This window comes from Tachysurus vachellii, chromosome 21, assembly GCF_030014155.1.
Source record: "Tachysurus vachellii isolate PV-2020 chromosome 21, HZAU_Pvac_v1, whole genome shotgun sequence".
Taxonomy (NCBI): domain Eukaryota; kingdom Metazoa; phylum Chordata; class Actinopteri; order Siluriformes; family Bagridae; genus Tachysurus; species Tachysurus vachellii.
The window spans coordinates 15,761,400-15,787,064 of NC_083480.1; the positions used below are offsets into that span (position 1 = coordinate 15,761,400).

General features: G+C 41.7%; 3 protein-coding genes across 10 annotated transcripts; all 3 read left to right on the forward strand.

The window, feature by feature from the left end:
• Positions 1 to 927, forward strand: cldnk (claudin k). The gene has a single exon (XM_060897313.1). The coding sequence runs from the start codon at positions 8 to 10 to the stop codon at positions 656 to 658; it is 651 nt and encodes a 216-aa protein (XP_060753296.1). The 5' UTR covers positions 1 to 7; the 3' UTR covers positions 659 to 927.
• A 3,924-nt stretch (positions 928 to 4,851) lies between these two features.
• On the forward strand, positions 4,852 to 17,302 carry hgs (hepatocyte growth factor-regulated tyrosine kinase substrate). 8 transcript variants are annotated; one of them, XM_060897205.1, is made up of 21 exons: positions 4,852 to 4,981; positions 7,530 to 7,614; positions 7,705 to 7,780; positions 8,391 to 8,483; positions 10,680 to 10,803; positions 10,891 to 10,943; positions 11,064 to 11,132; positions 11,396 to 11,520; positions 11,679 to 11,850; positions 12,089 to 12,187; positions 12,284 to 12,379; positions 12,508 to 12,546; positions 12,667 to 12,828; positions 12,938 to 13,151; positions 13,239 to 13,411; positions 13,553 to 13,693; positions 13,836 to 14,019; positions 14,164 to 14,300; positions 14,752 to 14,850; positions 15,000 to 15,086; positions 16,080 to 17,302. In XM_060897205.1, exons 1-21 carry the CDS (start codon positions 4,945 to 4,947, stop codon positions 16,161 to 16,163), a joined length of 2,349 nt encoding a protein of 782 aa, XP_060753188.1. In that variant the 5' UTR covers positions 4,852 to 4,944; the 3' UTR covers positions 16,164 to 17,302. The 8 variants fall into 8 exon arrangements, with proteins under 8 accessions (XP_060753188.1, XP_060753189.1, XP_060753192.1 ...); XM_060897206.1 differs by having other exon boundaries at positions 12,941 to 13,151; XM_060897209.1 differs by having other exon boundaries at positions 11,679 to 11,808.
• A 2,986-nt stretch (positions 17,303 to 20,288) lies between these two features.
• Positions 20,289 to 25,265, forward strand: mrpl12 (mitochondrial ribosomal protein L12). The gene is made up of 5 exons (XM_060857295.1): positions 20,289 to 20,490; positions 21,887 to 22,079; positions 22,173 to 22,250; positions 23,070 to 23,207; positions 24,786 to 25,265. The coding sequence occupies exons 1-5, from the start codon at positions 20,432 to 20,434 to the stop codon at positions 24,900 to 24,902; spliced, it is 585 nt and encodes a 194-aa protein (XP_060713278.1). The 5' UTR covers positions 20,289 to 20,431; the 3' UTR covers positions 24,903 to 25,265.
• Positions 25,266 to 25,665: the final 400 nt, after the last annotated feature.

A 25,665-nucleotide genomic window follows, 5' to 3' on the forward strand; every position in this document is an offset into this window, starting at 1 on the left:
AGTCAGCATGGCGACGACGGGCATGCAGCTCCTGGGATTGATCATGTCCATCATCGGCTGGGTGTGTGGCTTCCTGGTGTGTGTTCTGCCCATGTGGCGAGTCACTGCCTTCATCGGCAACAACATTGTGACGGCGCAGATCACGTGGGAAGGCCTGTGGATGAACTGCATCGTGCAGAGTACTGGAGAGATTCAGTGCAAGGTGTACGACAGTATGCTGGCGCTACCCAGTGACATGCAGGCGGCACGTGGCCTCACTGTGCTCTCCATCCTCTTCTGCACTCTGGCGCTGGCTCTCGGCGTCCTGGGCATCAAGTGCACCAAGTGTGTGGGACAGCCGAGCTTTGAGGCCCGGCTGGCTCGCATCTCTGGTATACTCTTTGCCGTCGCAGGGTTCCTCTACCTCGTGCCCGTGTGCTGGACGGCCCACTCCATCATCAAGGATTTCTACAACCCATATGTAGCGGCGCCGCACAAGCGTGAACTCGGACCTGCGCTTTACCTGGGTTGGGGAGGCTCGGGTCTGCTGCTCATCGGTGGGTCTCTGCTCTACGCTGGCTCGAGCCCACCAGGCATCCCCTCATCTCCCACCTTCAGCAGTGGAGAGAGCAGCCCACGCCGGGCTGGGGGAAGCTCGCAGGTCAAAGGTTACGTTTAAAAAGGGACACCGACTGCAGTCCAGCCCAAACCATTTCCCTCTGCTAGTTTACCCCATTGTCATACATTCCAGTTAATGTTAATGTTTTTTTATTAGTCGCGCTTAGTGTTAATGCCTAACTCTAGGCAATGAAGAGTGTGAAAAAAATGTCATTATTTAGTTTTTCATCCTCTTGTGTCGTCGTACATAACCCTCTTTCTCTCTCTTTCTCTGACTCTATCTGTATTTATTCATGTATGGAAAAAAAAATAAAGACATCATCCAAAGCCTCTCATGAAATAATGTGTTAATGCTGCTATAAACAAAACAACAAAATTGAAAGGTAATAAATTCTACTTTAAATCAATAGTCTTCAAACACAAACCTTTATGTGAATGGAGTTTTTTCTATAATACTTTTAAAAGGATTTCAAATAATATTTTTGGGAGAAAAACAGTGGAGAAGTCATATGGAGCCCACAGAAATGTCCAGGAGTAGAACCTCTGAGAAAATCAAATAAGACTAAAGACAATATAACATGCCTTTATAAAGATTACATAGTTTCTGATGATGAAATACATGATCACAGTTATTTTTAAAGACAGTTTGGCCATTTTGTATGATTTTTATAAATCCAGTATATGAATTAAGATTTTCAGGAGCTGATATTTGTTGGTCAGTATTTTCCAACTTTTCCTTCTACAGATACAATTCATCCTGGTGTGGACTCATTGGACAGAGTGTGGACAGAGTCACATTGCATGTAGAAGCAAATGCATGCATTTCTGAGAAAACGACAGTGTTTTAGACATTACTTTTGTCTAACAAAACTATTTCATATAATATTTCTTGTTATTGATCCATTTTTAGCATTGTACACAGTATACTGTGCTACTGTGTGTCTATCTTTCCATAGATAGGTGTCTTTCATGCTGAGAAACACTCTGCATTGTGTGGAAGCGGTATCTGATGAGAACACACTCGGCCCGTGCCGTCTCCCTCTGTGACTGTATCTAACTGTAGTGATTAGGGGCTGCTGCTGTACGCCAACAAAACAATGCTATTGTATGGAGCACGACCGGCACAGCAGCAACAATAGCCTGTAGTGTTTTGTGGTCCTGCTAGTGAGTCATGTGTGATCTAATGGTACTGGTGGGGGAATTTAAAACAAATACAGGAAAACATTGGAAATATAAAGGATCCCTGAAGAGACAGACACCAAGCCAAGACTTTAGTGTCAGAAAACTACTGAAGGTGTTTTTGTTCTAGTGATTTGAGTAATACAGGATAAGTGAAAGTGACGTGACATACGGCTAAGTAAAGTGACCCATACTCAGAATTTGTTCTCTGCATTTAACCCATACAAAGTGCACACACACAGCAGTGAACACACACGCACACAATTTTTGGCTGCCCAGTCTCAGCAGTTAAAGTGAACCGCCATAGCTTGGTCATAGTCAATTAATAAAGCAATAAATACATTCAATATTTTCATTTTTGGAACTATAGTGGGCTTAAACAGAACCTTGTGGGACACCATTTTGCATATCCACTGCACCGCACATGGCCTCACTGTGCTCTCCGTCCTCTTCTGCACTCTGGCGCTGGCAATCTGCGTCCTGGGCATCAAGTGCACCAAGTGTGTGGGACAACCGAGCTTTGAGGCCCGGCTGGCTCGCATCTCGTATACTCTTTGCCTTCACAGGGTTCCTCTACCTCGTGCCCGTGTGCTGGACGGCCCACTCCATCATCAAGGATTTCTACAACCCATATGTAGCGGCGTCGCACATGCGTGAACTCGGACCTGCGCTTTAATCTCAGCAGTTAAAGTGAACAGACATAGCTTGGTTATAGTCAATTAATAAAGCTATAGTCAATATTTTCATTTTCAGAACTATAGTGGGCTTAAACAGAACCTTGTGGGACACCATTTTGCATATCCACTGGAATTTAATAATAATAATAATAATAATAAATATAGCTGCAAGCAGCGATACCGGGGTCAAGCCGATCAGATGCGCTCAGAACATGTCGCTGATGAACCATACCAAGCTTCGTAGCGATATGGCATTGTATTGGTAAAATACTGAACTTAACGTGAAAATTCAAAATGTGTGTGTATGTGTGTGTAAGTGTGAGTGTGTGTGTAAGTGTGAGTGTGTGTGTAAGTGTGAGTGTGTGAGTGTGTGTGTAAGTGTGTGAGTGTGTGTGTAAGTGTGAGTGTGAGTAAGTGTGCGAGTGTGAGTGTGTGTAAGTGTGAGTGTGTGCGAGTGTGAGTGAGTGTTAGTGAGTGTGTAACTGTGAGTGTGTGTATGTGAGTGTGAGTGTGCGAGTGAGTATGTGAGTGTGCAAGTGTGAGTAAGTGTGCGAGTGTGAATGAGTGTGTGTGTGTAAATGTGTGTGTGTGTGTTCCTCGTATGTGAAAACATACTTGGCAATAAAGTGTGTGTGTGAGTGTGTCTGTGTGAGTGTGCATGTGTGTGTGTGTCTGTGTGTGTGTGTGTAAATGTGTGTGTATGTGTGTGAGTATGTGAGTGTACGAGTGAGTATGTGAGTGTGCGAGTGTGGAAACTTGGTATGTTTCATCAGCGACATGTTCTGAGCGCATCTGATCGGCTTGACCCCATGTGTGTGTGTGTGTTTGTGTGCATGTCTGTGTGTCTGTGTGTGTGTGAGTGTGAGTGTCTGTGTGTCTGTGTGTGTCAATGTGTGTGTGAGTGTGTGTGTCAATGTGTGTGTGAGTGTGTGTGAGTGTGTGTGTCTGTGTGTGTATGTGTGTCAATGTGTGTGTGTTCCTCGTATGTGAAAACATACTTGACAAAAGTGTGTGTGTGTGTGTGTGTGTGAGAGAGAGAGTGTGTGTGTAAATGTGTGTGTATGTGAGTGTGTGTGTGAGTATGTGAGTGTGCGAGTGTGTGTAAATGTGTGTGTAAGTGTGTGTTCCTCGTCTGTGTGAGTGTGTGTCTGTGTGAGTGTCTGTGTGTGTCTGTGTGTGTGTGAGAGGGTGTGTGTGTGTGTCTGTGTGTGTGAGTGTGTGTGTGTCTGTGTGAGTGTGTGTGTGTGTGAGTGCGTGTGTGTGAGTGTGTGTGAGTGTCTGTGTGTGTTTGTCTGTGTGTGTGTGTGAGAGAGTGTGTGTGTGTGAGTATGAGTGTGTGAGTATGTTTTCGATTGTGAGTAAGTGTGTGTGTAAGTGTATGTGTGTGTGTGTGAGTGTGTGTGTCTGTGTGTGTGAGTGTGTGTGAGAGTGTGTGTGTAAATGTGTGTGTATGTGAGTGTGTGTGAGTATGTGAGTGTGCGAGTGTGTGTGTAAATGTGTGTGTAAGTGTGTGTGTTCCTCGTCTGTGTGAGTGTGAGTGTCTGTGTGTGTGTGTGTGAGAGGGTGTGTGAGTGTGTGTGTGTGTGAGTGTCTGTGTGTGTCTGTGTGTGTGTGAGTGTGAGTGCGTGTGTGAGTGTGTGTGAGTGTCTGTGTGAGTATGTGAGTGTGCGAGTGTGAGTAAGTGTGTGTGTGTGAGTGAGTGTGTCTGTGTGTGTCTGTGTGTGTGAGTGTGCGAGTGTGAGTAAGTGTGTGTGTGTAAATGTGTGTGTAAATGTGTGTGTAAATGTGTGTGTGTCCCTCATAAAGACCTTTGTGATTCTGATTCTGATTCAGATGTTGCAAGAATTTTGCCTCTAGGCCTTACGATTCAGCACAAAATTGGGTTTTTGGACTGTTGGTGGCGCTAGACGGTTTGAGCTAGACACACCAAAGTTGCTACAGTAACTTCTAAGACTGGCCTCTACATGTGTGCCAAATTTCATAACTTTCCTACGTACGGTTCTATGGGCTGCCATTGACTTCAATGACGGACGGAATATTAATAATAATAATAAGAAAACTAACAATAACAATAGGTGTCTACGTCCCTTCGGGGCTTGGACCCCTAATTAGTTTAGCATTTCATTCTTTTAAAACACTTACATGAGCATTATTTTATAACTAGACAGTACAGAGTCTCAGAACAGCCCTTTGTTTCAAAAATGGACTGAGTTTTTTAATCCTATGTCAAGCTATAATTAGCATGAGACTAAACTGTACATGAATAGAAAAAGTAGTTGTTTTTTTTATCAAGGGGCTGAATTAAAAAATATCTATAATACACAAACGTCACTGCATCACACGGTTTAGAACACTTTTTTTAGGACCTACTGACGCTACAACCGGAAGTGAGTGTCACGTTTTTCATCCACACACGTGACGTGTAAAGAAAGGTTCGGTTGAAGAGAATATAGAAGCGTCAAGTCATCAAGTGTTCGATAAGAACTTAACCATGGGAAAAGGCGGCGGTACATTTGAAAGGCTGTTGGGTATGTTTAATGTATTTACTTGTTTATTTAATACACTCTGACGATAACGTTTGATAAATATTCATGGTTTCCGGGCTGAAAACTGTATTGATAGTTAGCTAACTAGCGGGGCTGTGGCTGCCAAGTTAATCGCGTTCCCCACCCGTTTTGCGTTTACGAGGTCCCGCCTTCTATTTTCTGATTGGTCGTTGCGTTACGCTGACACCACGTCCAAGAAATCATAGACGATACAAATATGCAAAGTGCAAATTTCTAGCCAATCAAAATGCTAAAACTTGGGACCTGCCTGAAAACGGTTGGGGAACAAACTAAAGGAATTCATAGTAGCAACCGATCTATTGTGTATAAACGGAAGCCTTAATTCTGATGACATCCTCGGTGTTAAATTGTTTAGCGATATAAAAATTAATCCGTCCGATAAGTAGTTAATCTCACGCTCCGTGTGTTTCTTAAGCGATAAAGGACGCCAAGTTAGCCGCATTAGCAAGCTAGTTAGCTAATGTTTACAGTGCTAGCTTTGTGCGTCTTGCTAATGTAGATAGCTAGTAATGTTTAATGTAGGTATATAATTAAATATCACACGTCCCTACTTTCGTTTAAACAACCGAGGTAACTAAATGAGCTTATTTACAAGTTAAAGCTTTACATAATTAGCAAACATTTCACCCCAGATTTGTGACACTAGTAAAGTCAGCTGGCCTTGTTTCGGAGTCCTGTCTCTGTTTTTTTGTGCTTAGCAACATGTAAAAGATTACAAATAGCTCACAAACGTGTATATAAACAATAACTATTAAAGTAAAGGCTGTTAGTTTAATGAATGATGAATGTAGAGGTCATGAGGTCTGTTCTAATTTAACCGTTGATTGTCATTGAACCATTTTTGCGGCTGTTGGTTGTATTTTCTGCCTCATTTATGAAATAATCTGTGAAATAAATTAATGTGAAGATAAATCTCATGAGTAGTGTTTAAAGAAGCATATAGTTTATAGAGGAAAATATACATACATATATACTTGTATATGTGAATATATCTAATGTACACACGTGTATATGTCTTAAATGTGTGTGTGTGTGTGTGTGTGTGTGTGTGTGTGTGTGTGTATGTATGTGTGTATATATATATATATATATATATATATATATATATATATATATATATATATATATATATATTACACACACACATGCATATACATTAGGTATATGTACATGCAAGTATATATATGCATGTACATTTTCCTCTATAAACTATATGTTTATACATACATACATACATACATACATACATACACACATACATTAAATGTATACAAACACACAATATATGAATCAGAATCAGAAACATTCACCAAGTGTGTACAGACACAAGGAATTTGTTGTGGTGTATAAGGTGCTCTTCGTACATACATACATACTGTACTTGCATATCTGGCATGAGAACAGTAAACATTTAGATATTAAGGATTTACCTGGTACTTGAGAAAGGGGTAGTAATTAGAGATGGAGGATGAATTACAGAACACAGTTAATAATCCCTGTGTTAGATGTTTAAGCCAGATATGATGTCATGGGGAAAAACTGTGTGTGTGTATATATATCTATATATATATCTATATATATATATATATATATATTATATAATATATATATATATATATATATATATATATATATATATATATATATATATATATATATATACACACACACATATACATTATATATATGTGTGTGTGTGTGTGTGTATATATATGTATATATGTGTGTGTGTGTGTGTGTATATATATATATATATATATATATATATATACACACACACACACACACACACACACAGTTTTTCTGACTGTGACTGTGTTATAGGACAAGGTCGCTATTATTATAGGTATAGACTATTATACATTAGTTGAATTTTTAAATCACATTTAAAGTGGAAAAAAAGTGTTTATATATTTATAATAATAATAATATGTACACCATCAGTAAAATAATACAAAGATGTTTATTGTTTAATTTTTTACACAAAAAAAATTTCACATATAATAAAAGGGAGCAGTGGGACAGGAGTGTTAAAGGTGACTGAAAGGTCGATTTCAGTAAAACTCTACTGTATGGTGATGACTCAGTGTATCAGTGGCAGGATGATGTGCACTGAGCTACCAGCTCAACACAGTCCTCCTTCTAGACAAAACATACACGAGTTTGTGCAGATTATTTTTCTGAAGGAAATCAGGTAGAATTTGCCCTATTTGGGGAAAAATGGGAGTCTAATGGCTGTGTATTTGCACTCTGAGGAAGTGCAGCTCATCCTGTATTACTGGCTGTGTGCAGGGTGAACACCGTGTCTCCTCTCTGGGCCTCCTAAAACATCTTGAATATCTGATCATTTCCGCTTGATCTGAAGCTCATTTAGATCTTGAATGTGGGTCATTAGGAACAGAGAGTTAGTGGGAAGTGAGAATTGCGGGTGACTATTGTGTCCACACAGTGCATGCCTCATCTTATGACCAGTCTGTGGTGTTCACGTATCATCCATCCTGTTTTACAGACAAAGCTACCAGTCAGCTGTTGCTGGAGACAGACTGGGAATCCATCCTGCAGATCTGCGACCTCATCCGCCAGGGAGACACGCAGTAAGTCCTCATCACGCCGGCTCCAAGTTCACCAGGCTGTAGCGAATATACATGTCAGAGATATAAAATTACTGTTTTCATTAATCACAGGGCTAAATATGCAATCGCGGCCATCAAGAAGAAGCTCAACGACAAAAATCCGCACGTGGCAATCTATGGCCTAGAGGTAAGAGCTACTTTGTTCGTTATGATAAAGAACACAACAATACGCAGTACAGAGTCATAGAATTTGTTGAGGAAGTGACGTGTCTGTCTGTCTGTGTGTGTGTCTGTCTGTGTGTGTCTGTGTGTGTGTGTCTGTGTGTGTGTGTCTGTGTGTGTGTGTCTGTGTGTGTGTGTCTGTCTGTGTGTGTGTCTGTCTGTGTGTGTGTCTGTCTGTGTGTGTGTCTGTCTGTGTGTGTGTGTCTGTCTGTGTGTGTGTGTCTGTCTGTGTGTGTCTGTCTGTGTGTGTCTGTCTGTGTGTGTCTGTCTGTGTGTGTCTGTCTGTGTGTGTGTGTCTGTGTGTGTGTGTCTGTGTGTGTGTGTCTGTGTGTGTGTGTCTGTGTGTGTGTGTCTGTGTGTGTGTGTCTGTGTGTGTGTGTCTGTGTGTGTGTGTCTGTGTGTGTGTGTCTGTGTGTGTGTGTCTGTGTGTGTGTGTCTGTGTGTGTGTGTGTGTCTGTCTGTGTGTCTGTCTGTGTGTCTGTCTGTGTGTCTGTCTGTGTGTCTGTCTGTGTGTCTGTCTGTGTGTCTGTCTGTGTGTCTGTCTGTGTGTCTGTGTCTGTGTGTGTGTTAACCAGGTTCTGGAGTCGGTGGTGAAGAACTGTGGCCAGACGATCCATGATGAAGTGGCGAGTAAGCAGACAATGGAGGAACTCAAGGAGCTGTTTAAGGTAAAGCTTTATTACACCACATCAGGTATCGAAGAGATTTCATTTAGGTATCATTCTTAACCCAGCATCTCTCATAGCATACTTATGCACTATTCTACATCATTTTGTAGTATATGTGGTGTGATTAGTGTGTTCAAGTACATGGATGATGCACTTGAAAACAATTCGGCAGTCGAATTGAACGTTGAACAATTCATACACTCAACGCTCGCAGTTTGCTTAAATGGTGGAAAGGGGGCGGGGCTTCCAGCTGCTGTATGAAATCAGTTGAATTCAAGATGACGTTTTGACAACACTCTTGTGGACATAAGATGTCTTAAGTTAGCCCACGTTATGTGATTATTTATTTGTTTGGTTATTTATTTATTTATTTATTTATTCACTTTATTCTATTAAAGTATGTTTGAGAAATGCTTCAGAAAACTGAGTCGGTCTGACTAACAAAACAAACGTGTAGCCAATGAGCAGAAAGGGGCGTGTCTTGTCAGTATGCGGCGGAGAGAGTGTTCAGTGCGCATTAGCATAAAGTGATTGAAACATTGTCATGGCAGATACCTGCCGTTACCTCTGCCTCGGGTTCTAGGTGTTGAACGTCATCTTCCGTGTGAAACGGAGCTAAACCTTTCACAGTACAACACACAGTACTACAAAAACACATGTGTATTACCATAGTGTTACTCATTGTGTTCATTTATTGATAAAAATAACCCCTCGGCCAGCCGCCCCAGCAGGTTCCGCCATAATAGTTGCCTGGGTTACTTACGTATGTGGGCGGAGCTATCAAAACAGGGGTGACACCCATTTGGGTTAGGGGCGTGTTTGTTTTGGTGATTTCAAATGTCAACATTGGCTTCCAAACATCGTGCACCGCACCTTTAAAGTTAAGAGTTGTGTTATGTGCATTTCACCAGTTATTGGAAAACCGACTTGTATTTCGGGGGGGGGGGGGGGGGGGGGGGGGGGGGGGGGGGGGGGGGGGGTAAATGCATACACTAGAAGCTAGCTTGCATAGTGTAAGTGCATCGTGTGTAGAGAAAAAAAAAGATGGCGTTTTCTTAGCATGCTATGTGTTTTCTTACTGATTACTGTATGTGTAAAATGCTTGGACTTACTGGTAGCTTTTTAAAATATTCCTGAGGTCTGTGAGTGCTTAAAGATCTGGAAAAATCTCAGATACCGTTGTGACGTGAGGCTTATTAATGAGATTATTACACTGTATACACAACATTGTTCTTCTGTTATGATCATGCCCTTCATGATGAGTCATACTAGACTTTACTTCCTGGTTGCGTCATCGTGTCACATGTCGTCTGGGGAGTTTCAGCAAAGTGTCAAAATGAGAAATGAAAGTTTTTAGCTTTGTTGATCGTCCAAATCAAGCTGCTGATGACACACGATGTGAAAGGTAACGTCTAAAAAGAGTTGTTTAGTAACAAAGCGTTTTGCTTCTGTTTACAACGTCCACAAAATGTCTTGGTTTCTGTTGAAGGTCTCAGAGTAATAGATCAAGGTGGATTAGCTGATGTTATCGTGTTGAGGTTGTAGATGGGATTAAATTGTATCACAAGCCCAGTTGATTTGTCTCAGCATCTATATAGTCCTGGTGTGTTGTCATGCTTCATTCTGCCTCTAAGGGCCTTTTTACACCTGGTCACTTCATGTGTTTTCTGTGATCTGATAGCTATCTGATTTGTTAAAACTAGGCCACATAAATGCGTCTCGGCGAATCGGATATGGAGCCGATCTTTCTACTGCCGTCGAAAATGCTAATATATTTTACCTCATTTCCGGTGTAATTGAAACGAAACACGATTTGGTGTGTGCGGTTTTCAGAACGCAATCAAAAAGAAGACGAAAACTGGGTGAAAGATCACTCGCGAGTGACGTACTTCCGTTTGGGAGGAGTATAGCGCTGACGTATGTGGCTTGAACAACCACATTCATTTACACCTGTCCAGTTTCATCTGAAATGCGTCCCAGACCACCTCCTGAAGTGGTTTGTACCATCTGAAACGAAAACGTTTCGGAGGGCATTTAGACCTGGTGTTTTTACCATCGGATAGCTATCTGATCACAGAAAACGCATGAACTGACCAGGTGTAAAAAGGCCCTTAGTGAATCCTAGATCCTAAATGTGTAGAGAAAGTGAACCATGTGTTGCACTGATGTTACTTATCGTATCTCTTCTGTCCTCAGAAACAAACCGAGCCGAACGTCAGAAATAAGATCCTGTACCTGATCCAGGCCTGGTCGCACGCCTTCCGCAACGAGCCCAAGTACAAAGTGGTTCAAGACACTTACCAAATCATGAAGGTGGAAGGTACGAAGCACAATTGGTTTAAATAACAGAGTGTTAAAATCTAAAGCAAAGCAGCACGTCTGATTTTGTTCTTCTGCGCTCCGGCAGGTCATGTTTTCCCGGAGTTTAAAGAGAGCGACGCCATGTTTGCCGCAGAGAGGGTGAGCCGTCCTGCTGGAGAGACCGTGCTATTGAGGGCACTGATTGTGATGTGGGAATTATTAGAATGATGATCATTTTGTGTGTTTTTTTTTTTTTGTTTTGTTTTTTTTTTTCTCCAGGCTCCTGATTGGGTGGATGCCGAGGAATGCCACAGGTGCAGAGTTCAATTTGGTGTGATGACCCGAAAGGTAAACACACACACACACACACACACACACACACCGTCATCTTTACCTGACATGATGTAGTGAGTTGTATCAGATGAGTCAGAAACCTGTCTACAGAACCATGTGTAATAAACAGTGCTAGAAATTTCTGTGTGTGAAAGATCGCTTCACCGATTCAATAACCTTTCTGAGACAGCTCGTCATCCCCCTCGCCCCCCGATCAGTAATACTGGTGTAATAGCGGTGATGGCGTTTCCTGATGTGTGCCGTTTCTTGTCCTTCAGCACCACTGCAGGGCATGTGGGCAGATCTTCTGTGGCAAATGCTCCTCCAAATACTCCACTATCCCCAAGTTCGGCATCGAGAAAGAGGTGCGAGTGTGTGAGCCTTGCTTCGAGCAACTTAACAAGTAAGCCAGAGTGGAAATGAGCCAGCAATCCCCCAAAACACACACACACACTTCACATACTTACCGTGTCTCGGTGAATCCATGTTCTCAAGAAGTATTCTGCATCTTCTTTCTGAGATTTTCTCATCTGTTTGTGTCTCCTGATCCCTCCTTTTTAGCAGCCACCCCTCCCTCTCTCCTCCTTCCAGGAAAGCCGAAGGGAAGAGCGTCAGCAGCAGCAGCAGTAGCAGCGGCCAGACCGAGCTGCCCCCCGAGTACCTGACCAGCCCTCTGGCCCAGCAGTCTCAGGTAGGTGCTGTGGCTACGGAGGATTGTGATCTGGTTGATCAGGTAAATAAATAAATAACTTCATTCATTCGATGCAACTTTTTTTACACTACTGCTCAATGGGGACATAGCTATCAAGAGCATAAGCTTGCTGTGCTTATTATTAAATGAACGTTTTCTTCAAAAAAAACCATTTAATAACAATCACTGGAAAGCCATGTTCCCGTTCTGCACTCGTTCTATCTTCTCCGCTGTTTATTTACGGATGTGCCCGGGTTATTTGTCTGCTCCGTCTCCACAGATGCCTCCCAAGAGAGACGAGGCAGCGCTGCAAGAGGAAGAGGAGCTGCAGCTGGCCATCGCTCTGTCTCAGAGTGAAGCTGAGGAGAAGGAGAGAGTGGTGGGATGTGCATTCATTCCTTCTTTCTATTGGAGTCGTCTGTGATCTATCTGCCTCTTGTCTTTCTTTTTCATAACAACTCTTCTGTACATGCAGAGGCAGAAGAGCTCGTACCCCGTGTACCCCAAAGCCGATCCGACTCCGGTGACCTCCTCCGCTCCACCCGTCAGCACTCTTTACACCTCTCCTGTGGTAAGGGCATCTAAAGGGTGGTTTAGATGTTGTAATGATGAGGGCTGTATAATTAGTAATCGTTGCTGTGTGTGATGGGTTTTTCTTGAGAGCCCGTGATCGTAAACCTCGTCTGATTTTCTCTTTAGAACTCGTCTGCTCCTTCAGCTGAAGAAGTTGACCCTGAGGTAAGCATCTCCAATCTGTGTTCCTCACAAGATGGAGCTTCTACTACAGCATGCGGCACGATGTCACTAAGCTGTAGGACAACGGCGTGACGACGTACTGTATATATTTATCTTTTCCAGCTGGCTCGTTATCTGAATAGGACTTACTGGGAGAAAAAGCAGGAAGAGGTCCGCAAGAGTCCCACCCCTTCTGCTCCTGCTCCTGTGCCATTGGCTGAACCGATGCCAATCAGCCAGCCAGTGGAAAGCCACCCCCCTGTTCAGCCCATCAACATAGTAGAGGTACATTTAAGTGTTAAGTGTGTGTGCTCAGAAAGTTCCGCACCTTTTTGTGTAAGCCTTTTCTCACTCGAAGTAACGTGACGTGACGTGATGCGATGCGCTTCTTCAGCAGCAATACCAGAACGGAGAATCGGAGGAGAACCACGAGCAGTTCCTCAAAGCTCTGCAGAACGCCGTCACTACCTTCTTGAACCGGGTGAAAAGCAACCACATGCGTGGTCGCAGTATCACCAACGACAGCGCCGTGCTCTCCCTCTTCCAGTCCATCAACAACATGCACCCACAGCTGCTGGAGCTCCTCAACCAGCTTGACGAGAAGAGACGTGAGTCTGCGTTACCTCCTTGCTTTTCAACGTGGAACAATTAATCTGATCACTCAGCGATGACCTTTTGGTTCTCTTTGTCTGTAGTGTACTACGAGGGGCTACAGGATAAGCTGGCGCAGGTTCGGGATGCACGGGCTGCTCTGAACGCTCTGAGAGACGAACACCGCGAGAAACTGCGCCATGCCGCCGAGGAGGCCGAAAGACAGCGGCAGATCCAGCTCGCCCAGAAACTAGAGATCATGAGGCAGAAGAAACAAGTGAGTGCTCTAGAAGTCTCAGGAAGTGGTAGAGAATACGTTAATCTAGTAATTAATATTCAAGCTGATTTTCCCTCATATTTACTCGCGCACACAATTGCACTCTGATTGTTGATCAGTCACGTTTCTTATCGCTCACAGGAATATCTGGAGATGCAGCGACAGCTGGCTATTCAGCGTCTGCAGGAGCAGGAGAAGGAGCGACAGATGCGTCTGGAGCAGCAGAAACACACCATCCAGATGCGTGCTCAGATGCCTGCCTTTTCCCTGCCCTACGCCCAGGTGAGGTATCGTGATTATAAAATAAGTGAAGGGGCTCGGCTCGTTTCGTTCGTTACCGCATCGGATGCCACACACGTTTGATACTGAATCTGCATATTGTCGTGCTGTCTGGTGGAGTTATGATGTGTGTCGTGTGCTACAGATGCAGTCACTGCCGCCTAACGTGGCAGGAGGGGTGGTGTATCAACCTGCTGGCCCCCCCAGTTACCCCGGCACCTTCAGCCCGGCTGGATCAGTGGAGGGCTCTCCTATGCACGGGGTCTACATGAACCAACCCGGGCAGCCCGGGGGCGGACCCTACCAGGCCATGCCAGTGTCAGCTACAGGTGAGTGCCACATGGATAAATCTGACATTGTGGTGGTGTTGTTGAGCTCCATCTTTAAGTTTAGTATTTTAAGTTCCTTATTGCTGGATTTATAGTTTCTAAAAAACAAAATAATAAGCAGTAATGCAGATTGTGTGTTTTCAGATCCCAACATGGTGAACGCGTACATGTATCAGACAGCAGGTAGCGGTGGGCAACCCGCTGCCCCTGGTCAGGCTCCGCCTCTTAATACCAGTCCTCCATACACTAACTACCAGCCCACACCGACACAGGGCTACCAGGTAAGGTTGGGGTATTTTTATTTTACTTACTTGGCTTTTATTTATTTATTTATTTATTTATTTATTTATTTTAAAGCTTGAATACTATGCAAGAATCTAGTCACGTTGTTTGCCCAATGATGTGCTGTCAAGGTTTGGGTGTCAGGAACGTTATTGGTTGGGGAGAAAAAACTACTTAAATATAATCAAAAGCTACCTATGTACTTGTTGATCTTTTTAATTGTGACTATATAAAATGAGTTTAATATACACACACTGTTCAGGCTTTATTAATGGCACCCTGGTGGGGCTTTAAGAAGGTGAGAACATAACATTCACACTTGGTGTGGACTAAAACAACTGAGATTCTGAGCAAGGTGGATTCAGTCTGCATCCAAATGATCTGCATTATGACCGCCTTCAGTCTCCGTTTTGAAACGTTAACAGTTTTAAACCACTGTTTTGTTCACAGCAAAATGTGCCGTCTCAAGCTCAGAGTTTGCCCCCGATGTCCCAAGCTGCCCCGACCAACGGCATGGCCTACATGGGCTACCAGCCGTACAACATGCAGGTCAGGATTCTCACACAGACAATATAACGTTTTCCTTCAGATCTCTAGCATGACTTCATGTTCAGAAAAAAGTGATCCAGACGTCTTACACGATCGACGATGAGCGAATGTATTCCAGCGTTAACCTCGTCTCACTCTTGTCCGTGTAGAACATGATCTCCGCACATCCTGGACAGGACCCCAACATGCCTGCTCAGCAGCAGTACATACCTGGCCAACAACCCATGTACCAACAGGTGAGGTCATCGAGATCTTGTAAGATCCTCCCAATATCGCGGAGTGAGCTGTTAGTACACAGTAACGTGCATTAATATTATCTGTCCACTGTTACTTACTAAGACCTACTGTTAAAGAAAATGGCTCAACACCACCTGACCAATCAGAACAGAGGATTCCACACCAGTAGATGGAAATTAATCATTTTAGGTTTCTTTTCAGGTTGGGGATTTTTTTTAAAGGGGCAGTGCATGATGTTTGAAAAATGCTTCAGAAAACTGAGTCGGGCCAACAAACAAAACAAACGTGTAGCCCAGCCGTCTCCAATCTTATCCACAAAGGGCTGGTGTGGGTGCAGGTTTTCATTCCAACCAAGCAGAAGCTACACCAGAGTCTTCTAAAAGCCAAGTGTGGAATCAGGTGTGGTTTCTGCTTGGTTGGAATGAAAACCTGCACCCACACCAGCTCTTTGTGGATAAGATTGGTCACTGCTGGTGTAGCCAATGAGCAGAAAGGGGCGTGTCTTGTCAATATGCGGCAGAGAGAGTATTCAGTGCGCATGTCTAACATTAGCATAAAGCGATTGAAACACTGACATGGCGGAGACCTGTCGTTACCTCCGCCTCGGGTTCTATGTGTTGAACGTCGTCTTCCGTGTGAAATGGAGCTAAACCTTTCACGGTACAACACACAGTACTACAAAAACACATTTGTATTACCATAGTATTATTCATTGTGTTCGTTTATTGATGATAAATCTCCCCTCGGCCAGCCGCCCCAGCAGGTTCCGCCATAATAGTTGCCTGGGTTACGTATGTATGTATGGGTGGAGCTATAAAAACAGGGGTGACACCCATTTGGGTTAGGGGCGTGTTTGTTTTGGTGATTTCAAATGTCAACATTGGCTTTCAAACATCGTGCACCGCACCTTTAAGTGTTTCTGTGTTACTTTCTGTGTTAAAGTGTTACCATTGAAAGCTGTTAATTTACCTTTGGCGTATGTGTGTACGCAGATGGCGCCCCCTGGTGGTCCTCAGCAGCAGCCCCAGCAGCCCCCTGCAGGCAGTGCAGAGGCTCAACTCATCTCCTTTGACTAAACCTCCATACTCTTGCCTGATCCTTTACACTACAGTCAGAGCTCTGCTCTTTTCTCTCCTGTGTCCCTGCCCCACCCTCCACACACACACACACACACACACACACACACACACACACAGAGTAAGTCAGTCCACTTGCAATTTTTCCGTGACCATCTATTAATGAAAATATGAATCTCTCTCTCTCTCACTGCTTTATTCAGAGAGGAGGCTAGAAATGGTTCTGCGAAACCTCTCCAAATGTATGTAGTGTTTCCTTATGAAACGCCTCTTAACTGGTCATCTGTATCCTTGAATATCGACAGAACATGTATCAAAGAAACAGCGAATAAGACGTGACCATCTCGTATTTTTATAAAGTCGATCTGCATGTGTTCAGTCGTCCGTCCGTGATGAAGGTGTTTTCATTTTATTCAAGAAGCTTTACAAAGCAGGATCAAATCCAAGAACTGCAGCTTATCTTAGATCGGATTTCTCACTCCGTCATCGATACGATGTCCGAGCGCCGCCTCTCGCTCGTACGCTGACACGCATCCCAACATTCCAGAGCAGTGCTCACAACCATCATCAGAATCAAAGTTTGAAAAGATATTATTGGGTTTTTTTTTCCTCTCTGCATTTAGAATCATCACTGAATCCTAGCTAATAACCGTCGCAGTCTCCGCTTTCGTATATTAGATTATATCGATGGGACGGTGCTGTATAGGGTTGTTTTTTTTTTTTTGTTTTTTTTTTGTTTTTTTTTTTTCCTTTTGCATTTCATGCCGATTTGTACAAAATCAACTCGTGTGTGTTTTAAAAAGTAAATAAATAAACAATTAAAGTTTTACTAGATTTAACATCTCGAGTCTAGGACACGACGACGAGTTGACAATAAAAGAAAATGTGAACGCCAGGACGTCCCGGAGATGAAGGAAATCCTGCGCTTTCTCATCGGGTTCTACAGATCATTGCGATTCAGTCGAAGGATCTATCGAAGTCGCTTGTACTGCATGTCGTTACGTCCATCGAGCAGTGAGCAGTTCTGTAACCCTTTAATGACGTCTGTGGAAAGCTTCCTTCCATCCTACTGATCTGTATGACTCCAGGAAAGAGTTTAAAGATTATATTTAATAAATATCTCATTCTTTTATCGTGCACATTTTGGCATCCGTGCATCTTTTCTTGTGTCTGAAATAACAAGGGGAAACAAATTTATATAAAAGGTTTAATACAATTTTAAAAATGACACATACACTGTACTTTAGGGAACTTAATTTTTTGTTTTATTTTTTTATTTATTATTTTTTAAATATTTTTTATATATATAATATATATTTTCCCCCAAAAACTACAGTAACTTGATGGAGAATTTCAGTGCTCAGATTGCAGAGGGATGAAAGTCTGATGCCATTCTAATGAAGTTTATTTCTGACATCCATTTTTACATTTTGTCATTTAATGTTCTATTTCTTTTGTGCATTTTGGTACAAATTGATGTTAACTTTGAGAAGGAAGGACAAAAAGACGTCTTTGGTTGGTATGGAGCTGATCGACAAGAACGGGACGAGAGAGTGATTTTATTAAACACCAGCTAGATTTTTGTCTCATACACGGTACGAAATATAGTGAAATGTTTTTTTTACAACTGTCCTTGATAGGAAAAAGCCATTTCACTAACGTAGGGAACAAAAAAAGGTAAGGAATCAATAAGAGACAAAGAAATCAGAAGTAGAGGAAGTCACTGAATATGGTACAGTGATGTGTGTGAATGCAAACATGTCATCTTGTTTGTGTTTGTGAATGTGTGTGTGTGAGTATTACTCAGTATACATGAAGACTAAAGTGTGTGTAAGTGTTTAAAAAGGGTGAAGTGATCACTATGGTTCGGCCTTTTCCAAGAACAGCACATCCTGAAGCGTTTTATTCCTCTGTTACCACAGTAACTTGCCATTTATTCCCTAACGACAGAACGATTATTGTTATATTGAACTCTTTAGGTTTGTTCCTGTTCTCTTTTATGTTATAGCAGCTACACAAGTTCACTCCTTCACCAGCCTATTTTTTTTTCTCCCGCTCTCATGATGTTAATATGAGCAGCTTGTCATCTTTGCAAGAGTCACTGAGCGTAAACTTATCATTCCGGAAGACCAACCCTGACGCACAAAGATGATAAATCAGTGTAAACGTCCAGTGTGGGTGCATCTTGTGTCTGAAATAACAAGGGAAACATGGCAATGATTGTCATTTTTTTTCCTGCAAAATTGAGGACGTCACTGCAGACTGATGATCTGGCAGAAGATTAAGAAGCTTCCGGAGCTCCTCCTCGTTTCTGCACTTCTGCTCAGAAGACTGTTATGTGTAGCTACATTAATTATTTATTAATTTTTAAACCGTGGAAGACGTAATTAATCAATGCTCAATCATTTCTGAGATTATTTCAAAATCAATATTTTTTTTGTTTGTTTTGTTTTTAAACTTTTAGCAAATTAATTTATGCAGATGAGACTTCATTTAAATACAATCTCAATAAAAATGATCTAAAAAGCTGGAAATATATTTACAGTAAATATTCAGTTCAGTTCAAGTTTATTTGTATAGCGCTTTTTACAATCGACATCGTCTCAAAGCAGCTTTACAGAACATAAACATAGAACAAAAGGTTATTATATAGAATAATATAAAGATTAAAATAATACAAAATTCAAGATTAATATTAGATATATTTAAATGTGTTTGTATTTATCCCTGATGAACAAGTCTGAGGTGACTCAGGTGACTGTGGAGAGGAGAAACTCCCTTAGATAGTAAAGGAAGGAACCTTGTGAGGAACCAGACTCAAAGGGGAACCTCATCCTCATATGGGTGACACTGGAGGGTGTGATTATAAATATACAGTCTGATAAATGTATTGATGAGGAGATTGTTGTCCTCAAAGACCACATGGAGTAAGCATGGTTGAAAAGCAATGTCTGACTTTCATTGGTTAACATTCATAGAATGTTTATTATTACTTTTGTCAGATTAAAGTTTTTTCTCTGACCATTGTGAGTTTTTCTTTCATTGACCGAAGGGTACCAACAATTTTGTCCACGTGTGTGGACATCTCCTCTTTAGTATAGCAGAGTCTAACTGGAGCTGGTAGATCTCTAGATGCCTCAGGATCCTCACAGAGTCGGCCTGGTCTCAGTGGAGGTCCAACATCTTCATCGCACGGAAGACGATCAGAGCTGGTACAATTTCTGGATGGTAGAAAGACAGAAGCAGTGGACAGGGATGAACATTAGCTGCTGTATTGTTGGGATACAATAAGTCAAATGTAAAACATGTGAACAAAATCCCAACACATGAATATTCATTTTCTCAATTAATTTGTAATACGTCGATAAATCTGAGAATAAAAAAAGAATGAACGTAAAACATTTTTTATGGATTATCTGGAAACTGGTTAATTATCTGGTGTTTGTTGTGAGCAAAGGGATTTTTAACTGGACAATGTGTAGGTCATATAAAGGACATTGTGTTTAACATTTAATTTCAGTTTAAGAGAAGAAATTAATGCAAATATCTGAACAATGAGCTGAAATTGGACATTCTTTTTGTCTGTAACTGAGGTGTGCCTAATAAAGTGGCCACCACTTAGCATTAGAATCAGTGCACCACATAAATAACACTGACAGAATCTGTACTCGTGCCTTTTACATAAAGTTGTGCCTCTTTGACGAAGAATGTTCGCCGGTTGCCAAATTAAAAGTAATCCCTCTTACAAATGTTCACGTCATAACGAGACACATTGTCTAATCACAGGTTTATCGAAGGAGTCTAAAGTGTCCGCGTTTTTATAAGGCAAAGTGTTCAGGATGGAGGACTTTAACGTGACGGACTACGTTTTATTTTAATCTTATTAACTTTATTAAATTGATTTTATTGATATTTATTAAGTTATTAAACTAAACGTACAAGAACGTGTAGGGAATGCAGATCAAAATGAATACAATAAAAAAAGAAGATAGGAAGGAAATAAAAAAACAGAAAATAAAACAACAGGCTGTAAAAAATAATATACATATATATATATTTACTTCGTTAAAGAAAAGGAGGGTTTGTGGAAGTGTCTGGCAACAACGTGAGCAAAGATGTCGCCGTAGTGCATTGTGGGTAGGTCAGGGTCTGAGAGTGTAGGACGCCATGTGCTTGTGAGAGTGACAGAGAGCTTTGACAAGTTTGTGCAGTGTTATAAGCAGCCGGTGGTTGGTTGTTTGTTTGGAAAGAAGCGACAGGAAAGAAAAATGTACTGCACTTTGCACTGTATCCGGAACTCGCTGCGGATAGCCGCAAAAACACACCGGTGAGTAAAAAAAAAAAAAAAAAGAAATGACCCGGTAATGGGCCGTATCCCAAACGGCGCGCATCTTTGTGTATAGGCGCACTTCAAGGGCTCGTGTTAGAGCGGTGCGCGCGCACTATCTAGTGCACTCGGCTTCAAAATTCGCGGTATTTTGGAATACGGCCATCAGTTTAGCAGACGATGCGATGGCAAAAAATGGGTTTTATTCCTAATGTTAATATTTATTAATTTTTGTTAAACGTTCAAGATGTTGTGATCCGGCAGATAAACTATCCTGAGCTATTTTATGGTTATTTAATTAAGCTTAAGCAGTGTGATAATCATCAGGAGAGAGAGAGTTAGCCTGCTAGCTAGCACTCAAATCCGCAGCATCAGTCCTTCACTAGACGCGTTTGTTCTCCTCCACCGTCTCTTTTATACTCGTTCTGTCCTCTGAGACAACGTCGTGTTCATAGCTCATTATTCTCCATGATTATGATCAGGTTCCTTGCTAACAGCTTTAGCTTGTTAGCTTGTAGAGGAATGGGATGGATTCTGTACAAGGTCAAATATCATGCTGTCTTTGTCACACACACATACACTCACACACACACACACACACACTCACACACACACTCATTTAGTGTTTCACACACGTTTTCTACTTCCACCACAGACCCCTTTGTATGATCTAATAGTTTATTATTTTGCTGTCAGACAAATTAGTGCTGATAGCTTATAGTTCTGGTGAGATCTGGCTTCTGATTGGCTAAAAGGTGTTGATTCATTTTCTTTAGCAGTCTCTGGTATTAGTGCAGCTTCTAATCACAGTGCTGAATTAGTGATTTATGTTGTAATAATTCATCGTTTGTAGACTAACAGCTCACACAGGGGACTTTAATAGACGTTTATAGAAGGAGTCTCCAGTGTCAGTGCTTCATAACAGTCCGAGGTAAAGCTATAACTGTGTTTTCCACCAGGTCTTCATGACAAGGTTTGTTTGTTTGTTTATTTATTTAAAATAGAAATAAAAAAAAAAAAGCTGTAAAATAGAGATTTGTTAATTGTCCCCAAAACAAAGGATCACTCTAGAAGCGTTAAACAGTCGTCCCCTCACCTGCATCTCTTCTTTCGCTCATCAAATTATTGAACAACCTTCAACTCGTCTTTACTAAAGACTTTTCCATGGAAGGGAAATGGATGTTATAAATCTGACCCTGGAGACTCCTTCTGTAAATGTTAAACAGAGATCTCATTACTGAAATATTCTGTGTTTCTCTGGAATATAAACCCCTCAGGAGCTGCTAGTCTGGAAAGATCAACATCAATCTTCTGACCGATCAGTTCAAAAAGTACAACTGTGAGGTTTTTATTTTTTTACTCCATGTTTGTTGCTGTTGTTGTTGACCGTCTGTAGGCATCACCTGTCTGCTCCAGCTCTGTCCGCACTGCGAGCGCTCCACTGTAGCCCCTCCCATCTCTCCGATGCCTTAGCGACGCCGCCGTTAGACGGAACACCCAAGCAGTACTCGCCCAAAATCCAGCAGCTGGTCAACGACATCTCCAGCCTCACCCTGTTAGAGGTGTCTGACCTCAATGAGCTGCTCAAGGTAAAAAAATACAAACAAACAAAAAACAGGAAGTGAAAACACAGAGTCAACAGAGATGACTTACTAATTTACAATTTTGTGTCCTTTCCTCAGAAAACGCTGAACATTCAGGATGTGGGGTTGATGCCGATGGGCGCGATGGCTGCCGCCCCGACCGCCTCTGCAGCGCCGGTAAAGATTTTTTGATTTTAAAGACGAAACAAATCGTTAAACATTCAGTAGTTTACAGAAACACACCTTTCAAAAGTTACAATTTCTTTTATTCTAATAAGTAAATTTATTATTGTAGCTTAATTTGTAAATCGTCTTTTATATAGGTGTGTCGTCAAATCTATATATTACAACACATCTTCATGCATCCTGCTGTTATATTTTCAGTCCTGTTGAATTCTGGATTCTGATTGGTCAGGAGGTGTTCATTAGATTTTTCTAGAACAGTAGATCTGATTGTAGTGTAGTGAAAAAAAATCTGAGTTTCCAGTGTGAGATGATCAAAATATCCAGCATTATTCAGGACTAAACCTTTGCTTATAGTGGGTATAAAGTAAGTGATGGTGTGTGTGTGTGTGTGTGTGTGTATATGTATATATGTATATGTATATATATATATATATATATATATATATATATATATATATATATATATATAATGTATATGTATGTATATATATATGTATATGTATGTATGTATGTATATATATATATATAATATTTATTTATTTATTTTTTATTTTTTTGGTGAATATATTAAAATATTAAATCTCCCATGTCTCTAGTTAGTCAGAAATACTTTCATGCATGTACCAGTTTACTTAATTTAAATGTGGAGCGTAAATCTGCCCTGTGTTCGTCTCTCTGTTCTGATGTAACAGCTTGATGATTGTACTCACATTTACCTTTATACGATAAAGATACTGGGCATTTCCGTCCACAGCGTTGTCCTCACACTGGGTTAAAGATAATCGTTCACTCGACACTGTTTATTTCCAGGTGGCGGAGGAAGACGCTGCCCCGGTGAAGAAGGAGAAAACCCATTTCACCGTCAAACTGACCGAGCTGAAGGCGGAGGATAAAGTCAAGCTGATTAAGGAAGTGAAGAACTGCATTCAAGGGTTGAATCTCGTACAGGTGAGAATAAACCTGAGACAGGAGTGTGTCTGGAAATGCTCACCTCTCAGCGGGAGTAATTTAAAGTCTCTGGTTTTTAAAGCCTTAAAGGTGCCCTGCCACACGTATTTCATTACTTTTGTGTAATGTAAGTTCACCATGGACTCTAACTTTTTTTGTGGAAATAATGCCTTGGTTACCTTGTTTCAAGCCATTCTAGTGTGGTATAGAAAGCCTGCAGGAAGACTCAGCTCGATTTGCGCCAGTTCTCATGAATATTCAAATGAGCTATGCTGCTTGGCTCCGATTGGCTAACCGTTAGGATATGAGAGCATGACTATTCATTCACCCAGCGCAATAAGTAGCCTAGGCTAGAGGAAATTTGTTTACAATCACCTTGAATTGCGGCAGAACGGCTTCTTCACGAGCCCGTTGACGTTCAGCCATCCTTGCTGTATAGGAAACTCACTGAGCTACACGAATTCTGGGGGCGCGGTCTCAAGAGGGAGAGCTCATGAATATTAATGAGCTCAGTCACTCTGACGTCAGAGTGACCAGCTTTTCCAACTGACCTGATTTCTCCCCTTATTTCTTTTAAGTGGCTAGAACTAACCGGGGAGGTAACAGTTCGTTTTCACATTCACGACACAACACAAACACATGTGGACCTAACACATATCAAAAAATACAAGTAAAAACGGTTTTGTGTGGAAGGGCACCTTTAAACTCTGTTAACGATTGGATTGGATTCTTCAATTTGATAGTTTTTAGGATTTTTTTTTTACTCGACACTCGCATTAAGGGAAACATTACGTATCGTCGCTGTCGGGCGGAAACCTCGTATGTCCAAATTTGGTCAATTTCATATTTTTTCACATATCGATGCTATTGGTCAGTCACCACGTGGGTCTGTTATTTTTACAAGTTATTAACCAATCTAAAGTCTTGAAAATAGCTTGAGCGCAAATCTCATAACTCCATTGGACACTTCAACTGTCCACCTCTTCCTCACTCCGTGTGAGAGCTTCGCGGCATATTTCTCCTTAATAAGAGTCGCAACGAATCAACACGTCTTCTGAGGTAAATGTCTTCAAAACTCTGGGCTCAAAGAAAAAAAAATCTTGACCCCCGCTAGTTCTGGTGCTCGTCTGAGGACAGGAATTTAGTGCAAGACAATCCACTGCAACGCGGACTAAACCCTGTGTACTGCAGATAAGGTACGGCGTTTTTTTAATGTCCTGAAAAATAACGGTTTTGGAGATACGAGGATTCCATCTGACAGCGACGATATGTATTTTATGTACACAGTGTGTGTATATACACAAAAGTGAATTTCATAGAATATAAGATTAGAAATTCACTCTTTTTAAATTTAGTTTTTGTTTTACATTCTTTTTTTTTGTCAGAAATCAGTAAAATAAGCACCAGGATGTTTTGCACAATGATTTCTGAGAGTTTCTCCTTAAACGCAATGTCTCATAAAACATTCGAAAAACAAGCAGTAAATGATTTGAAATGATTTACAGAATGATTCCGATATTATTTGCCTGATTAGCTTTCATTCATCCAGAGCTCGCTCTTAATTTCTCGTTTCTGAAGGCTAAGAAGCTGGTGGAGTCGCTGCCTCAGGAGATCCGGGCGAACGTTTCCAAAGAGGAGGCAGAGAAACTGAAGGCGGCTCTAGAAGCAGCAGGGGGCACTGTGGTTCTGGAGTAGAGCACCGCAGCACCACGTCATCCACCTCTTCATTACTGTCCCCAGTTCTGTTTTTGTTTCTTTTCTTTTCTTTTTTTACACAACAAAGCTGATGAATTCTGGGAAACGGATATAAAGTGAAAGAACCAGGTGTGTGAACTGTCAGACTGAACTCTAGCAGGCTGCAGGCTTGCGTACTCTCACCACCCGGCCATCACACCTGTCCGTCTGTCTGTCCGTCTGTCCGCAAAGATACAGACAGCGACGGCGTCACAGTAATGTCTGTCTGTATGTTTCTGTCTCAATGCAGTGAGGACGTGTGTCCCGGACATGTAGAGACGTACGCCATTGTCCACAGTTAAATAAATGTGTAACATTTAAGAATCCTTTCTTTTTTCCTCCCATCTTTGTTTTCGTTTTCCACTATCGTTTAAACAACGCTATTTCTGAGCTCATCACGTTAACCACCTACTAACATGATGAGCTCGTGTCTGTGTTTTCACATCATTTTCAAATCCAACTGTGTTTGGGGATGTGGATAAGGATTTAAAAAAGAAAACGAAGATGAAATATCAGCGTACGTGTAGGGTGGGGCCGAGGGGCAAGTGTACATGTGGGTGGGGCCGAGGGGCAAGTAGGAGCTGCTTACTGAATTGTTTCACTAATCAGTGTCCCAGAGTAATACATTTACTCAGAGAAGGATGATCACACATTATATGATCATTAAAATGTTTGATAAGAAATATTTTATTGTCCACGTGTCAGTTTATCGTACGCTTGGTTA

What these genes read in the sequence shown, in the direction of transcription:
- cldnk (XM_060897313.1), top strand. Translation starts at nt 8, where the DNA reads ATGGCGACGACGGGCATGCAGCTCCTGGGATTGATCATGTCCATCATC.
- hgs (XM_060897205.1), top strand. Translation starts at nt 4,945, where the DNA reads ATGGGAAAAGGCGGCGGTACATTTGAAAGGCTGTTGG. An exon ending in CTGAGGAGAAGGAGAGAGTG is followed by an intron (nt 12,188 to 12,283) that starts GTGGGATGTGCA and finishes CTGTACATGCAG; the next exon opens with AGGCAGAAGAGCTCGTACCC. An exon ending in CTGAAGAAGTTGACCCTGAG is followed by an intron (nt 12,547 to 12,666) that starts GTAAGCATCTCC and finishes TATCTTTTCCAG; the next exon opens with CTGGCTCGTTATCTGAATAG.
- mrpl12 (XM_060857295.1), top strand. Translation starts at nt 20,432, where the DNA reads ATGTACTGCACTTTGCACTGTATCCGGAACTCGCTGCGGATAGCCGCA. An exon ending in ACCTCAATGAGCTGCTCAAG is followed by an intron (nt 22,080 to 22,172) that starts GTAAAAAAATAC and finishes TCCTTTCCTCAG; the next exon opens with AAAACGCTGAACATTCAGGA. An exon ending in CGACCGCCTCTGCAGCGCCG is followed by an intron (nt 22,251 to 23,069) that starts GTAAAGATTTTT and finishes GTTTATTTCCAG; the next exon opens with GTGGCGGAGGAAGACGCTGC.